Genomic DNA, 17,343 nt, shown 5'->3' on the forward strand with positions numbered 1-17,343 from the left:
CTCCCAACTCTGTCCAAACAAGATGGTTCTGTTGTCACTTCAGCCAAGGATAAAGCTGACCTGCTAGCATCCCATTTTTCTTCCAACTCATGTATTAATGATCTTGGTAAAACACCTCCCACCATTCTCAAAACGCTCTATTCAATGCCCCCTGGTCTTCCGTCAAAAGGATGTCAGAAGGATTTTGACAAATCTTGATGCTAAGAAAGCTCCAGGTCCCGATGGTATTTCTCCACTTGTTCTCAAAACCTATGCTCCTGAACTTACTCCTATTCTTTGCCGCCTTTTTTCACTTTCTTATTCCAAAGGTGTTTTTCCTTCTGCTAGGAAATTTGCTCATATCCAGCCAGTTCCTAAAAAGGGTGACAAATCCCTCCCATCCAATTATCGTCCCATTGCAATTACTTCTAGTCTTTCTAAAGTAATGGAGAAATCGATTAACCGCGAACTCTTAAGCTACCTAGAAACCTTCCGTCTGATCAACGATCGCCAGTATGGATTCCGTCAGTGTTGATCCACTGTTGATATTCTGGCTTATGTTACCCAATTATGGACTAATTCAATGGAAAGGTTCGGTGAAACACAAGTAGTTACTCTTGACATCTCAAAGGCTTTCGATCATGTTTGGCATAAAGGCCTTCTAAACAAGCTTCCATCTTATGGTTTGCCAACTGTTTTTAGTAATTGGTTATCCAGTTTTCTCTCTGATCACTCACTGAGGGTGATGGTAGATGGCTCTCTGTCTTCTAACTTCTCCACTAATGCCGGTGTTCCCCAAGGTTCAGTTCTTTCCCCCACTCTTTTTGTCTTGTATATTAATGACCTTCTTCCATTGACCGGAAATCCTATCCATAGTTTTGCCGATGATAGCACATTGCATTCCACTTTCCATTTTGAGAAACCTTGTCCTGTTCAATCAGCTTCAACTTCTCGAAAATCTGCTACTAATTCCTTAAATGCCGATCTTCAGGTAATTCTCCAGTGAGGCAAAGACAACTTAGTTGATTTCAACCCTTCTAAAACTCAGTCTTGTCTTATATCTCGCAAAAAGGAATCTTCTGCTCCTATGCTTATCTTTAGTGACACTCCGATTTCTAGGCAAAATGATATATCTGTTTTGGGGATTACCCTGACTTCTAATCTTTCTTGGCACAAGCACATTACAAATATTGCTTCTTCTGCATTTAAAAAACTTGGTTTTCTCTTTCGCTCTCGGCGTTACTTTTCTTCCAAACAGCTGTTCACTCTGTATAAATTGCAAATCCGCCTTGCCATGGAATATTGTTCCCCCATCTCGGGCGGTGCCCCCAAAACCTCTCTCAGGCTTTTTGATTCCATTCAGAAGAGGGCAGTTAGGTTAATTAATGATTCATCTTTAACGAAGTCTCTCCACTCGTTGTCTCATAGACGTACTGTTTCTGCTGCATGCCTCTTCTACAGATACTTCCATTGGCACCCAATTCAGCTCTTCTGAATTGGCTTCTATAATTCCTGCTCTCTCTCTCTCTCAAAACAGGCTGAACACGTGCCGCCACCAGCCAACATCCATTTACTGTCCAACTCCAAACTCACAGAACCAACTTTTCATCTTCCTTGTTTATTCATTCAACTGGCATTTTCTGGAACAACCTTCCTTCATACGTATTTCTTGAAAATTAGTCTACAGAAGTCCAATGTCAACAAATATCTTCTTTCGTCTTCTCAACCTCCAACCCAAGTACGGTACTAAGTACTATAGGGTCTAATACCTCTCGTGTTTGGGATTTACATAAAAAAAAAAAAAGGCATAATGGTGTTTTATATTCATTTGCTTTCTTTATTAGCTATGACTTTACTTGAAGGTGATCCATAGTTGAGAATCCTGTCCTTAAGCCAGCTTGCTCTGTCGGTTGATTCTCATCAAGTATTCTTTCTAATCTGTTAGTAATGACCCTTGTGAACAACTTGTAGATGTGGGATAACAAGCTAATTGGTTTATAATTTCCAATTTCTGATTTATCTCCTTTGCAGCAAAACTAGGATTGCATTTTCCACTCTTTAGGCATCACACGTTTTGTAATGCATTTTGTGAAGAGTCTTGCCAGATTTTGTGTCATGTCTCTTCCTCCCAATTTTAACAACTGTACAGTAACTTCATCTCCCCCCCCCCCGGGTCTTTCTGATTCTTCATTTTCTTCAACGCATGTCCTTCCTCATTGGGAAGGATATCGGAAGGATTATCCAGAAAAAAAATAAAATAAATAAATAGGTAGGTAATATGGGAAGTGTTATTGACAAAACAACACTTCCCTATCACCTGCCCATCCTCTCTAACAGTTTATCCAGTTCTTCCTTGAAATTTTCATTCTCCACTTCTACAACACCAGATGGAAGTTCCAACAATGAACCACCTACTGGTTGAAGGCAAATTTCTCCATATCTATTTTATAACTATCCTTCCTCAATTTGAATTTATGTTGCCTCATGTCATAAGCATTGAGCTCAACTTCAAAGCCACAAAAGCCTCAGTCAGATCTCACAGATGCCTAGCCTCCAAACACTCTAATTTGAAGCCTTTCTTGGTAAGAGCACTCTTTGGTTCCCCTTAGTAATTTCATTGCTCTTATCTGAACCTGTGCCAACAGATCCAGAGTGATCACCTCAGATCCAGCGATCTGTATGCAGTACCCAAGATGTACTCTAACCATTGTCTTATAAATTGGAATAATCACCTCCTTCTCACTGCTGGAAAAACCCAGTGAGCTGTCCTTATCAGCCTGTTGCACTGCTCAGAGAACTTTACATCTGACTGAAAGATACCTCAGGTCTTTTTCATTCTCTGCTACCCTGAGTGTGATACCACATGGTTGGTATATTGAGATTGCTGTTACCCATATGCAGTACTTTGTTTGTCAATGGTAATTCTGGCTACATAAAAATAATAAAGTTCTATCTAAAGAGCAACAGTGGTTGCAAAATATATCAAAACTCTAAAACAAATTGCTAACTATTGTGTAGAGCTAAAACTTTAGTTCTAATCAATAGTTAGTAATTTGTATGTTGACACAAAACAATAAACTTCTGTTCACTATTGCCATTAACTTTTTGCTTTTATGCTGACGAGGCTACTAGAGACGGTCGTTTTCAAAGCCGCTAAGTGGATTTTTCTTATTTATTGATTTGAAATTATTGTTTTTCTAAAACTTTTGATTTAAATTTAGTAGTATAACATTATTTTGTGATTTTCTGATTAATTTGGTGTATTTATTCTTTACTCGGCCTTGTAATTGCATAAAAGTATCGGTAAAGGTTTCCACGTGTTTCAACTCCGCTAACCGTTCGTAATTTTCCCGCCTTTGTGATACGATATACCGTACTAGATAGCGTTAGTTGAACTTCGTTAGCAGTTAAATTGTACGTTTAAATAAATACATATAACGACTTAGATTACAAACGTAATATAATTAATTTTATTTAACATAATTAATTATACATATAACCACTTAGGTTACGTAACATAAATAATTAGTAAAAACAAATAATTAATACATAACTTGATACGAAAGTTATATAAAGGGATTTCGCAGATAACACTCGTTACTGAAACGTAAATATTTCGTAGATAACACTCGTTACTGAAACGTAAATATTCCGTAGATAACACTCGTTACTGAAACATAAATATAGCGTTATAACTGTGTTTGGATACAAGTTTAGGATTTAATTTTGTACAGAAATTGAAATTTTATTGAAAGTAAATCTAAATCATGACTCAAACCAGAGCAGCAAAGCAAAGGGCTCAAGCTAATGGGAATGCTGTGGACCAGGGGAGAACTGAGGGGGGCAGTTGTCCTCTGAATCACAGCCTTGTAAGATGCACTATTTGCTTGATGTTTGCGGAGCAGTCAAGTATGGGACATGATACTGCCATGGGGGATGTCTTTGTGTGTGTGCGATGCAAGGAGTGTAAGGAGATAAGGCGACAACTCAGCGTTGTTATGGGCCTATATGAGAGCTTGAAGGATAGGGTGGATGCCCTCGAAGGATTACAAGTGAGGGGCCCATCAAGCTCTCAGCTGCCCACACCAATGCCAGAGCTTGCACTTGGTCATCGCGGAACACAGCGGCAACCCCCAAGGCAGAATGCGCTGGTCCCACAGGAACTAGTAGTTGTTGGTGACTCTATTGTCAGGGAAACGGGAAACATGCTTTGTAAAAAGGATAGGTGGAATAGGACCAGGGTATGTCTGCCAGGGGCAAAAGTTGATGACGTTGTAGAGCGGATATCATCTTTTAAGGGCACAAAAGGTGATATAGTTGTACACGTTGGCACTAATGACATTAAGAGTAGGAGACCGGCGGAATTACTTGACAAGTACAGGTCACTGATGAAAAAAAGCCGTGAATTAGGGTTGAAATTGAAAGTGTCTGCAATTCTGCCCAGACACGATAGGAGGGAGTATATGATGAGAGCCCTGTCAATCAATTCGGCCCTGGAAAGATTGTGCAGGGCTCAAGGGGTAGAATTTTTTTCAGCCTGGTCTGTACTTGTTAACAGGAGAGACTGCTTCTACAGGGATGGGATACACTTAAATAGAAAGGGTGCAAGAATGTTTGCTGATGCTATCGAGGCAATGTTAGGTGGGTCGGAAAACTGCTAGATTGGGGGGATACAAGGACTAATAGATTAACAGTAGCCACTGGCAGAGGTGAAAGTGATTCTTGCACTGCTTCTATTGGAATGAGCCGCAGCCTGGAAAATAAGATGCAGGATATTTCAGAGACTGCTGGGAATCATTGGGGTACAAGTAAACACATGGGTTGTGTTAGGGTAGCTAAGAAAAAGAACAGGTGCATGTATACTTGTGTGTACACCAATGCTAGGAGTTTAGTAAATAAATTTGATGAATTTGAGGTATTGCTCAAAACATCAAAGGCAGATATTGTGGGGATTTCAGAGACGTGGTGTCACACAGATATAAGAAATGCAGAACTGGAATTTGGGGAGTACAATGTCTACAGAAAGGATAGACAGGATAGGAAGGGAGGAGGGGTTATGCTATTAGTTAAAAAACACATAAAATCCAAGGAAGTGAAGCCAGTCGACATCGCTGGACAGTGCAGTGTCGAGTCAGTTTGGTGTGACATAAGCATTGGGAGATCAAAATTGAGAGTAGGAGTGTGCTATAGGCCTAATGACTCTGATGAGTATAATAAGAAACTGTTCGGAGAAATAGAGTGGGCCAGTAAATCAGAGAGTCTTATAATGGGGGATTTTAATTTCCCAGATATTGACTGGAATTTGGGGGCTGGTCACTCACACAGTAGCAAGGCTTTTGTGGATTTATTGGATGATTGTTTTCTACATCAGCATGTTCGGGAGGCAACTAGAGGGAGTAATACTCTTGATTTGATTATCAGTAGTGATTCTTCATGCATTAAGAATCTGCAGATAAATGAACCACTTGGTGGCAGTGATCACAGTGTGCTGAAGTGGGAGTTACTCAAAGAGGTAACTACCATTAGGGGTAAAGGGAAGGGGTATTGCTTTCGTAAAGGCGACTACAATGGACTGAGACAGTATTTAAAATTCTATACAGTGGGATCAACTGATGATATTGCCAACAGCAAATTCAAAATGGGAAGCATTCAAAGAACTTATTGTGGGAAGCTACTAGGCTTTACATACCAACTAAGAAATATTGTTCAAGGTTTAGGCCTAAATGGTTGTCAGATGAACTAATGAGACATGTGGCAGAGAAGAAAAATGCATGGGATACATATAAATTAATGGGTGACATGGAAGCCTATGATAGATACAAGTTGATCTGTAACCAAGTTACAAAGGAGGTTAGGCAGGCGAAGGCAGATTACGAGAGATCCTTGGCAAGGGATGCGAAGAAAAAACAGCAAAGAGTTCTTTACTTATGTAAACTCTAGAAGGAAGGGGGATGAATCAGATTGGTCCACTTGAGATCGATGGGTCAACTGTTGATGACCCTGGCTCGGGTAGCTAACAAAACTAAATGAATATTTTGCATCGACATTCCACACATGAGGAGTTATTCCAGCGAGGGGGAATGCCAGAGGTGTATTCAACTCTAGCAGTAAGCTAGAGAATCTTGTAATAACTGAGAGCAAAGTGGAGGAGAAAATGTTGAAGATAAACACAAGAAAGGCACCTGGGGTGGATGGGATCTATCCAGTTATATTAAAGGAGGCAGCAAAGGAGGTAAGCAAACCCTTAGCCATAATTATGAGAGCTTCCTTGGGACTCAGGGGGAGGTACCCATTGACTGGAGATGTGCAAATGTGACCCCAATTCACAAAGGGGGATCAAAGGCTGACACAAGTAATTATAGACCTGTGAGTTTAACTTCTGTTCCCGGAAAATTAATGGAGGCACTGGTGAAAGAAGCACTGCAGGATCATCTAGACAAGACTTCAGTTATAGCTAGGACACAGCATGGTTTTGTTAAGGGGAAGTCTTTGCCTGACCAATTTGATTGGATACTATGATGCAGTCACAAAAGAACTGGATGCAGGGAATAACTTTGATATTATATACTTGGATCTTAGAAAGGCTTTTGATACTGTTGCACATGGAAGGACTGCTCAGTGTGGCATTGGAGGCAAGTTGCTGCTATGGATAAAGGGGTGGTTGAGGGGAGAAGACAGAGAGTGGTAATCAATGGACACTGCTCATCGTGGACTAATGTTATTAGTGGAGTCCCTCAGGGTTCAGTATTGGGGCCTTTATTGTTTTCTGTATTTATAAATGATATTGATGATGGTATATCAGGCTTAATGTCCAAGTTTGCAGACGATACGAAGGTTGGCAGGGTTGTCAAGGACACTACTGACACTATGCTGCTGCAACAGGATTTGGAAAGGTTGAGCAGATGGGCTTCGAGGTGGCAAATGAAGTTTAACATTGACAAATGTAAAGTACTACATATGGGAAACAGCAACCCCAGAGCAACGTATCAACTCTGTGGTACTACACTGACAGTGGTAGAGAATGAAAGGGACCTGGGGGTGGTGGTGCAGGCAGATATGAAGTTCTCTGAGCAGTGCAGACGAGCTGCAAGAGTAGCTCATGGTGTATTGTCAATGATATATAGGAATTTTTCTAGCAGGGATAAGGAGGTGATTATTCCCTTGTATAAGGCAATGGTCAGGCCACACCTAGAGTACTGTATACAGGCCTGGAGGCCTCATTTCAGGAAGGATGTAGAGCTGCTGGAACGAGTACAGAGAAGGGCAACTAGATTGGTGAATGGGACAAAGGGGTTCTCTTACGAAGAAAGGCTTAAGTTTTGCAAATTACAGTGTCTGGAAACTAGGTACCAGCGGGGTGATCTGATAGAGGTGTACAAAGCCTTGAATGGTTTGAGCATGCTCAATGCTGATGGGATTCTTCCTCTAGCTCAGAAAAATCACCTGAGAGGGCATAAATTCAAATTGAGGAAAGACAGATGTAGGATAGATGTGCGGAAATTTGCCTTTAGCCAGCGGGTGGTTGGTGGGTGGAACAGACTTCCATCCCTTGTCGTGGAAGTTGATAGCCTAAATAAGTTTAAGGCTCAGCTGGACAGGTATTTTGAACGAACAGAGGGGTGAAGTGGAAGTGGGTTTTTTTTTTTTTTTTTTGGCTGATGCTGCATAAGCTTGCTTTCTTGCATCAAATGCCTCTACTAATGCTAATGCTAATGCTAATGCTAATGCTAACACAAGATTGACTGTTCTCTCCCGAAAGTAATGCTGCTTGAAAGTACAAGTACAAATATGTGCCTGTATACATTTGTTTACATTGACCACACAAGATTCATTCTCTTTACTTTCTAGTCACACCTTGTGTATATAGTTATCTTAGAAATTACATTTCCTTTTAACATTAGAGTAATTACTTTATTACTTTTACTATTTAGGTAAATAAAACAGAACTGTCTTCTAAGAGAAAGCTTGCAACAAATAAAGAATCAACATCATGTTCAGCAAACGTGAAGCCTAATACTCCTGTAAAAGAGTAAGTTTAATTTTTTTTTATTCAAATTTTATTAAAATTTTCAGTTAAAATTTGCATGAAAATAAATTCAGAGAACTAGAAGTGACATTGTATTAGGCACAAATGTCAGAAAAAATTTTTCCTTTGGCTATTTTGTTCTTGGCTGTTCTTCTGCAGCATACTTGCATAGAGAGCCTTCTGCTGCCAAGACATTAGCTATATACAGAGTGTTTCAAAATTGATGGTCTATAATTTAAAGGTAAAAAGTACAATCTAAAATAAGCAAAAAAGTCCCAGTGAACATCAGGCCGCAAATGAACCATTTTCGAGATAATGCACATTTCTGTTAAGATTCGCCACTGACTATGGGAGCACTCTGGGAGGGTAGTCTGTATTGCTGAGACCTTGTACACACCAGATATGGTAGGGGTACAGTAATTGGTGATGTAAAATTTGCCACACACTGCTATGACTCAGTATACACTCTTGCAGAGCAACCTTCCTTGTCAAAATTCCTGGATTTTGTTCTATTCTTTCTAACACCCTTTCCTCAACATCTGGTGTTATGCTTCTGGGCCTACCTGCTCATACTCCATGTGCGAAGTGCCCATGTTCTCTAAGGCAAATGTGTGCCTGTTGGGTTGCCTTCGGCGGGAAAATGCTTCTTGGTACAAACATGCAGCCTCTAGTGCTGCTGCTGCTGTTGTTGTTATGGAGGCTTAATGGCACATAAGCTGCTAAGGCTATAATGTGCCTATTCACTTATTATATTAAAACATGAGTTTTCCATAAATCAGAAGAAAATCTGAAATCAGAAATAATTAAAAAGCTCAGTTTGCCTGAGAAAGTCAAAAAATTCAGAAATATTTGCCTTATCACCAATCAGGTTTTCAAGAGTTATTGGTTTATGTAGATTAACCAGTGAGATCAAGGATGAACTTCTGGCTTGTTTATAATAGGAGCAGACAATAAGAATATGTTTTACAGTCAAATTGTTAGAACAATGTGTACATTGTGGTGGATCATCTCCTGTCAGTAAATGAAGGTGGGTCAGATGAGTATGTCCTATTCTTGCCCTTGAGAGGACTACTTCTTCTTGTCTCGATGTACGGACACTGGAGTGCCAAATTTTTGGGTCTTGTTTAAACTGAAAGAGTTTATTATTAGTCTGAGAGTGCCACAGTGCTGTCCATTGTGATAGGCAAGCAGCATGAATGGTTAGTGCATAATCTGATGCTGGAACAGGGATGTTGGTTAAATCTAAGGTAGTTGGATTTTTTGCAGCTTTATCGGCCAGTTCATTGCCTAAAATACCGGAATGTGCTGGAATCCAGAAAAAAGTGACCTGTTGATTGGGTTCTTTAACTTGCAGTAATAAGCTTCTGATTTCATCTAGAACAGGGTGAACTTTATCTGAGGAATTACATAACGACATGATTGAGCTGAGGGAATCAGTGTAAATAACAGATTTTAAGGAACAGTTAGAATGGAGATTTTCTAAAGCTAGTTTTATTGCGTATCATTCAGCAGAAAATATACTAAATTCTGACGGAAGGGAAGCTGATACAATTGTATTGGGAAACACTGCTGCTGCTCCAACATTTGAATTAGATTTAGAGCCATCTGTATAAATTGGGGAGAAATCAGAATATCTTTGAATGTGAACTGCATGAATTTGGTTGATATTTGATGCTTGCAAAGAATTTTCTCCATTGACAGAGGTAAGTGTCACAGATTGGAAGAGTAGGAGGAGTCCATGGAGGTTGAGTATAAGTTGCTACTTGCTTTACGGAATGGATAGAAATATTCCAAACTTGCACCAGTTCAAGAAGGCGAAGACCAGCGGTTTTACTATGCTAGGCTTGTTTCTGTATAGGATTTCTAATGGTGGGTTAAAAAGGTATGACCGAACGGGATGAGAGGCACAACTTTGTATCTTGACAGCATATTTCAGTAACAGTGTTTTCCTGCGTAAAGTTAGTGGGGGCTCATGAGCATCAATGTAGAGACTATGTACTGGCGATGTTCTGAATGCACCAATTGCATTTCTCAAAGCACTGTGCTGAATGGGATCAAGCCAGCGTAATGCACTCTTTCTGGCAGAATCATAGATTGGAGCACCATAATCGAGACGGGATCTGATTAATGCCCTGTATAACCGAAGAAGGGAAGTACGATCTGCACCCCATGTTTGGGCAGATAAAACTGCTCTGAGTATGTTTAACTTTTTTAGACATGAAGTCCGTACATTTTTAATATGATCTAGGAAATTTAACTTATAATCCTAGAAATCGGATGTTGCTGGTGACCGGGACAAAGACGTTAGAAATTTGAAGTTCAGGATCTGGATGAAGTTTGCGTTGTCTACAGAAATGGATGGCAACTGTTTTCTGCTGCGAGAGCCGATAGCCGTTGAGGCTCGCCCATTGTTGAATTTTATTAAGTGATATCTGAAGCTGTCTTTCAATAGACCTCATGTTTTGAGAATGACAGGAGATGGAAAGGTCATCTGCATAAAGGTAAGTCTCAATTGTATTTGGAAGCTGCTTAGTGATAGAATCTATTCTCAGAGCAAAAAGAGTGGCACTCAGTACTGATCCCTGTGGAACACCTTCTTCCTGGATGAAAGTTGGGGAAAGGGCATGTTGATATCGAACTTGAAATGATCTAGTATGTAGAAAGTTCTGAACGAATATAGGAAGATTGCCTCGTAGTCCGAGAAGGTAAAGATCACTAAGTATACCATACTGCCAGGTGGTATCAAAAACCTTCTCTATGTCTATTGAAACCATTACTAGATGTTCATGTTTGACAAAAGCATTACGGATGGCAAATTCGGCCTTGACCATAAGATCTAAGCATGATCTGTTTTGATGAAAGCCATATTGACTATGGCTCATTAGATGTTCCGACTCAATGATCCAGATGAGTCTTCTGTGGATAATTTTCTCAAGGATTTTACTGAGGCAGCTTGAGAGAGAGATATGGATCTATAGCTATTTGGGTTGGATGGATCTTTTCCAGGCTTCAGGAATGCCAAAATTGTAGAGTGATGCCAAGATGCTGGAAAAACATTTTCTAAAAATATGCGATTGTAAAAAATCAGCAGCAAGCACGAAGCTTTGTCATCAAGATGTTGTAGCATGACATAATAAATCCCATCTGGCCCAGCAGCACCATTGCGAGCTGTTCTAATGACATGTAAAAGTTCAGAATATTGCAGAGGTTTGTTATATGGGAGAAGACGGGTAGTTTGAAAATGAATAGCATGCTTTTCTTTAGTGTTTTTAATTCTTTGGAATGAGGTAGTATAGGCTGACATTGCTGAGATTTCTGCAAAAGTATTGCCTAAAGCATTAGCTATATCTACAGGATTAGAGAGATCTTTCCCATTCCAGGAGAGGATTGGAGAAGGTATGGTAGGAAACTTACCAGACAGCTGTCTAATTTTTTTCCATATTATTTTGGGATCGGTATTTCTGTGAAAACTGGATGCAAAACGGGTCCAGGATTCTTTCTTTGCTTGCTTTTGTATGAAGCGTGCTTTTGCCCTTAATTTCTTATAATTAATGAGATTGACTGTGCTCGGACATTTCCGAAACAAATTCCAAGCTTTATTTTTTGCTCTCTTTGCTGTGGTGCATTTGTCATTTCACCAGTAATTATAATGCTTTCGGCCCGGCAGATTTGATAGTGGTATCGTGGCTTTAGCCACATTTAGAAGATGCGACGTGATGTAATCTGTCACATCATCAATGTGCTGGAAGCGGATTTTTTCCTCATCGAGGTCAATTGATAATTGAAATTTTGCCCAGTCTGCTCGGACAAATTTCCACTTTCTGCAGGGTTGAATTGAAGGAGTCTTTGCTTTCAGAAAGTTGCATACTATTGGGAAGTGGTCACTGCCCATGGGATCGTTTATTACATACCACTCTATGGCTGGGACTAGTACTGGTGAACAAATTGAGAGATCTATTGCTGAGGTGTGTCCTGTTGGAAGCTGTACGTGTGTCGGTGCACCTGTATTGAGTATAGTGAGATTTAGTGCATCCAAAAAACTTTCAATTAGTCGGCCTTGTCTATCCAATTTAGGAGAGCCCCATAATGGGTGGTTAGCATTAGCATTAGTAGAGGCATTTGATGCAAGAAAGCAAGCTTATGCAGCATCAGCCAAAAAAAAAAAATAAATAAATAAATAAAAAAATAAAGTAAAATAAATAAATAAATAATAACCACTTCCATTTCACCCCTCTGTTAGTTCGAAATACCTGTCCAGCTGAGCCTTAAACTTATTTAGGCTATCAGTTTCCACGACAAGGGATGGAAGTCTGTTCCACCTACCAACCACCCGCTGGCTAAAGGCAAATTTCCGCACATCTATCCTACATCTGTCGTTCCTCAATTTGAATTTATGCCCTCTCAGGTGATTATTCTGAGCAAGAGGAAGAATCTCATCAGCATTGAGCATGCTCAAACCATTCAAGGCTTTGTACACCTCTATCAGATCACCTCGCTGGTGCCTAGTCTCCAGACACTGTAATTCGCAAAACTTAAGCCTTTCTTCGTAAGAGCACCCCTTTGTTCCATTCACTAATCTTGTTGCCCTTCTCTGTACTCGTTCCAGCAGCTCTACATCCTTCTTGAAATGAGGCCTCCAGGCCTGTATACAGTACTCTAGGTGTGGCCTGACCATTGCCTTATACAAGGGAATAATCACCTCCTTATCCCTGCTAGAAAAATTCCTATATATCATTGACAATACACCATGAGCTACTCTTGCAGCCTGTCTGCACTGCTCAGAGAACTTCATATCTGCCTGCACAACCACCCCCAGGTCCCTTTCATTCTCTACCACTGTCAGTGTAGGACCACAGAGTTGATACATTGCTCTGGGGTTGCTGTTTCCCATATGTAGTACTTTATATTTGTCAATGTTAAACTTCATTTGCCACCTCTCAGCCCAACTGCTCAACCTTTCCAGATCCTGTTGCAGCAGCATAGTGTCAGTAGTGTTCTTGACAACCCTGCCAACCTTCGTATCGTCTGCAAACTTGGACATTAAGCTTGATATACCATCATCAATATCATTTATAAATACAGAAAACAATAAAGGACCCAATACTGAACCCTGAGGGACTCCACTAATAACATTAGTCCACGATGAGCAGTGTCCATTGATTACCACTCTCTGTCTTCTCCCCCTCAACCACCCCTTTATCCATAGCAGCAATTTGCCTCCAATGCCACACTGCTCCAATTTGTGCAGCAGTCTTCCATGTGCAACAGTATCAAAAGCCTTTCTAAGATCCAAGTATATAATATCAAAGTTATTCCCTGCATCCAGTTCTTTTGTGACTGCATCATAGTATCCAATCAAATTGGTCAGGCAAGACTTCCCCTTAACAAAACCATGCTGTGTCCGAGCTATAACTGAAGTCTTGTCTAGATGATCCTGCAGTGCTTCTTTAACCAGTGCCTCCATTAATTTTCTGGGAACAGAAGTTAAACTCACAGGTCTATAATTACTTGTGTCAGCCTTTGATCCTCCCTTGTGAATTGGGGTCACATTTGCACATCTCCAGTCCATGGGTACCTCCCCTGAGTCCAAGGAAGCTCTCGTAATTATGGCTAAGGGTTTGCTTACTTGTTTTGCTGCCTCCTTTAATATAACTGGATAGATCCCATTCACCCCAGGTGCTTTTCCTGTGTTTATCTTCAACAATTTCTCCTCCACTTTACTCTCAGTTATTACAAGATTCTCTAGCTTACTGCTAGAGTTGAATACACCTCTGGAATTCCCCTCGCTGAATAACTCCTCATGTGTGAATGTCGATGCAAAATATTCATTTAGTTTGTTAGCTACCTGAGCAGGGTCATCAACAGTTGACCCATCAATATCAAGTGGACCAATCTGATTCATCCCCTTCCTTCTAGAGTTTACATAAGTAAAGAACTCTTTGCTGTTTTTCTTCGCATCCCTTGCCAAGGATCTCTCGTAATCTGCCTTCACCTGCCTAACCTCCTTTGTAACTTGGTTACAGATCAACTTGTATCTATCATAGTCTTCTGTGTCACGTGTTAATTTGTATGTATCCCATGCATTTTTCTTCTCTGCCATATGCCTCATTAGTTCATCTGACATCCATTTAGGCCTAAACCTTGAACAATATTTCTTAGTTGGTATGTAAAGCCTAGTAGCTTCCAAGATAAGTTCTTTGAATGCTTCCCCTTTTGAATTTGCTGTTGATAACATCATCACAGTTGATCCCACTGTATAGATTTTTAAATACTGTCTCAGTCCATCGTAGTCGCCTTTACGAAAGCAATACCCCTTCCCTTTACCCCTAATGGTAGTTACCTCTTTGAGTAACTCCCACTTCAGAACACTGTGATCACTGCCACCTAGTGGTTCATTTATATGCTTTTCTTAATGCATGAAGAATCACTACTGATAATCAAATCAAGAGTGTTGCCTCCCGAACATGCTGATGTAGAAAACAATCATCCAATAAATCCACAAAAGCCTTGCTAGTGTGTGAGTGATCAACCCACAAATTCCAGTCAATATCTGGGAAATTAAAATCCCCCATTATAAGACTCTCTGATTTACTGGCCCACTCTATTTCTCTGAACAGTTTCTTATTATACTCATCAGAGTCATTATGCCTATAGCACACTCCTACTCTCAATTTTGATCTCCCAATGCTTATGTCACACCAAACTGACTCGACACTGCACTGTCCAGCAATGTCGACTGGCTTCACTTCCTTGGATTTTATGTGTTTCTTAACTAATATCCTGTCTATCCTTTCTGTAGACGTTGTACTCCCCAAATTGCAGTTCTGCATCCCTTATATCTGTGTGACACCACGTCTCTGATATCCCAACAATATCTGCCTTTGATGTTTTGAGCAATACCTCAAATTCATCGAATTTATTTACTAAACTCCTAGCATTGGTGTACACGCAAGTATACATGCACCTGCTCTTCCTCTTAGCCACCCTAACACAACCCATGTGTTTACTTGTATCCCCATGATTCCCAGCAGTCTCTGAAATATCCTGCATCTTATTTTCCAGGCTGCTGCTCATTCCAATAGAAGCAGTGCAAGAATCACTTTCTCCTCTGCCAGTGGCTACTGTTAATCTATTGGTCCTTGTATCCCCCAATCTAGCAGTTTTCCGACCCACCTAACACTGCCTCGATAGCATCAGCAAACCTTCTTGCACCCTTTCTATTTAAGTGTATCCCATCCCTGTAGAAGCAGTCTCTCCTGTTAACAGGCTGGAAAAAATTCTACCCCTTGAGCCCTGCACAATCTTTCCAGGGCCGAATTGATCGACAGGGCTCTCATCATATACTCCCTCCTATCGTGTCTGGGCAGAATTCCAGACACTTTCAAATTCAACCCTAATTCATGGCTTTTTTTCATCAGTGACCTGTACTTGTTAAGTAATTCCGCCGGTCTTCTACTCTTAATATCATTTGTGCCAACGTGTACAACTATATCACCTTTTGTGCCCTTAAAAGATGATATCCGCTCTACAACGTCATCAACCTTTGCCCCTGGCAGACATACCCTGGTCCTGTTCCACCTATCCTTTTTACAAAGCATGTTTCCCGTTTCCCTGACAATAGAGTCACTAACAACTACTAGTTCCTTTGGGACCAGCGCATTCTGCCTTGGGGGTTGCCGCTGTGTTGCGCGATGACCAAGTGCAAGCTCTGGCATTGGTGTGGGCAGCTGAGAGCTTGATGGGCCCTCACTTGTAATCCTTCGAGGGCATCCACCCTGTCCTTTAAGCTCTCATATAGGCCCATAACAACGCCGAATTGTCGCCTGATTTCCTTACATTCCTTGCATCGCGCACATACAAAGACATCCCCCATGGCAGTATCATATCCCATACCTGACTGCTCCACAAACATCAAGCAAATAGTGCATCTTAAAAGGCTGTGATTCAGAGGGCAACTGCCCCCGTCAGTTCTCCCCTGGGCCACAGCATTCCCATTAGCATGAGCCTTTTGCTTTGCTGCTCTGAGTCATGATTTCGATTTACTTTCAATAAAATTTCAATTTCAGTACAAAATTAAATCCTAAACTTGTATCCCAACACAGGTATAACGCTATATTTATGTTTCAGTAACGAGTGTTATCTACGAAATCTACGAGTGTTATCTACGAAATATTTATGTTTTAGTAACGAGTGTGATCTACGAAATATTTATGTTTTAGTAACGAGTGTTATCTACGAAATCCCTTTATATAACTTCCGTATCAAGTTATGCATTAATTATTTATTTTTACTAATTATTTATGTTACGTAACCTAAGTGGTTATATATATAGTTAAAAGTACAATTTAATTACCAATGAAGTTCGACAAGATTAATAGATTTTACTGATTAATTTTCCCATAACAATGGCGGCTATTTACGAACGGTAAACACGTGGATTTGATACCCTTTCCGATACTAAGTAATACCTACAAAATCTCTATCTAAGTTACTTTAAACTTAAGTACCGTAAATAGGAATATAAAGCTACTCTATAAAATAAGTTAATATGTCAATTTAAACTAATAAAGCAGAAAATAAATCAGAAAAAACTTCTCTGTTCCAAGAGCGGCAGAAAGGCATGTCCGCACCGGCAACAGTTGTCCTCATATGGTGCCCGTTAAAGTCTCCTAATATACTGAGAGGTGGAGATATCTGTATAAAGAGGTCTTCAAGATCTTTTAAAGAGTTAGTACAGTTTGGCGGTAGGTATATTGAGATTAGTGTTATTGCATTATGGAGAATTATACGAACAGCAACAGCTTCTATTTTAGTTTGAAGTGGGATATGTTTAGTTGGGATCTTTGAATTTACTAGGATTGCCATACCACCATGGGCAGCTAGCGGTATTTCGATCTCTTCGATAAATGCAATAGTTCTTTATCAAAGGGGAAATTTGTGTGGTTAGGTAAGTTTCCTGTAAACAAAAGGCAACCAGAGAATATTGATTCATTAGGTATTGAATATCGTCTGTGTTGGAACGAAAGCCTCTGCAATTCCACTGTATGATGCTGTGGTTCATTTTGGTTTAGTTGAGGATGATTCATCTGACTGTTTTTTGTTTGAGGAGGATTTTTTTCGGTCTCTTTTCGGGAAGGTAGGGCGACCGGTATCCATAGTATCGTTTGCGTGAAGTTCTAGTAATGGTTCTTCATGATCTGGGTTTACATCTACTTCCATACTACCAGTGAATGATTCAGGTTTATTGTTGTGTTTAGTAGTTTTTAGTTTTTCTTTGTCGTGCGGGACTGTCCGAGTCTCAACTGGGATACTGATTGGAGTGTTGGTCGAGTCACAGA

General features: G+C 40.2%; 1 protein-coding gene across 1 annotated transcript in view; it reads left to right on the plus strand.

Annotated features, from left to right (window-relative positions):
- The window catches only part of LOC150085729 (uncharacterized), a 155,528-nt gene that overhangs the window by 80,486 nt on the left and 57,699 nt on the right, over positions 1 to 17,343 (plus strand). Inside the window, exon 3 of the mRNA XM_090373465.1 lies at positions 7,911 to 8,008. Coding sequence (XP_090229591.1) covers positions 7,911 to 8,008 — 98 coding nt within the window. The remainder of the gene's footprint in view (positions 1 to 7,910; positions 8,009 to 17,343) is intronic.

Source organism: Mastigoproctus giganteus, chromosome 5 (assembly GCF_048544385.1).
Source record: "Mastigoproctus giganteus isolate SK-2022 chromosome 5, ASM4854438v1, whole genome shotgun sequence".
In the NCBI taxonomy this organism is placed as follows: domain Eukaryota; kingdom Metazoa; phylum Arthropoda; class Arachnida; order Uropygi; family Thelyphonidae; genus Mastigoproctus; species Mastigoproctus giganteus.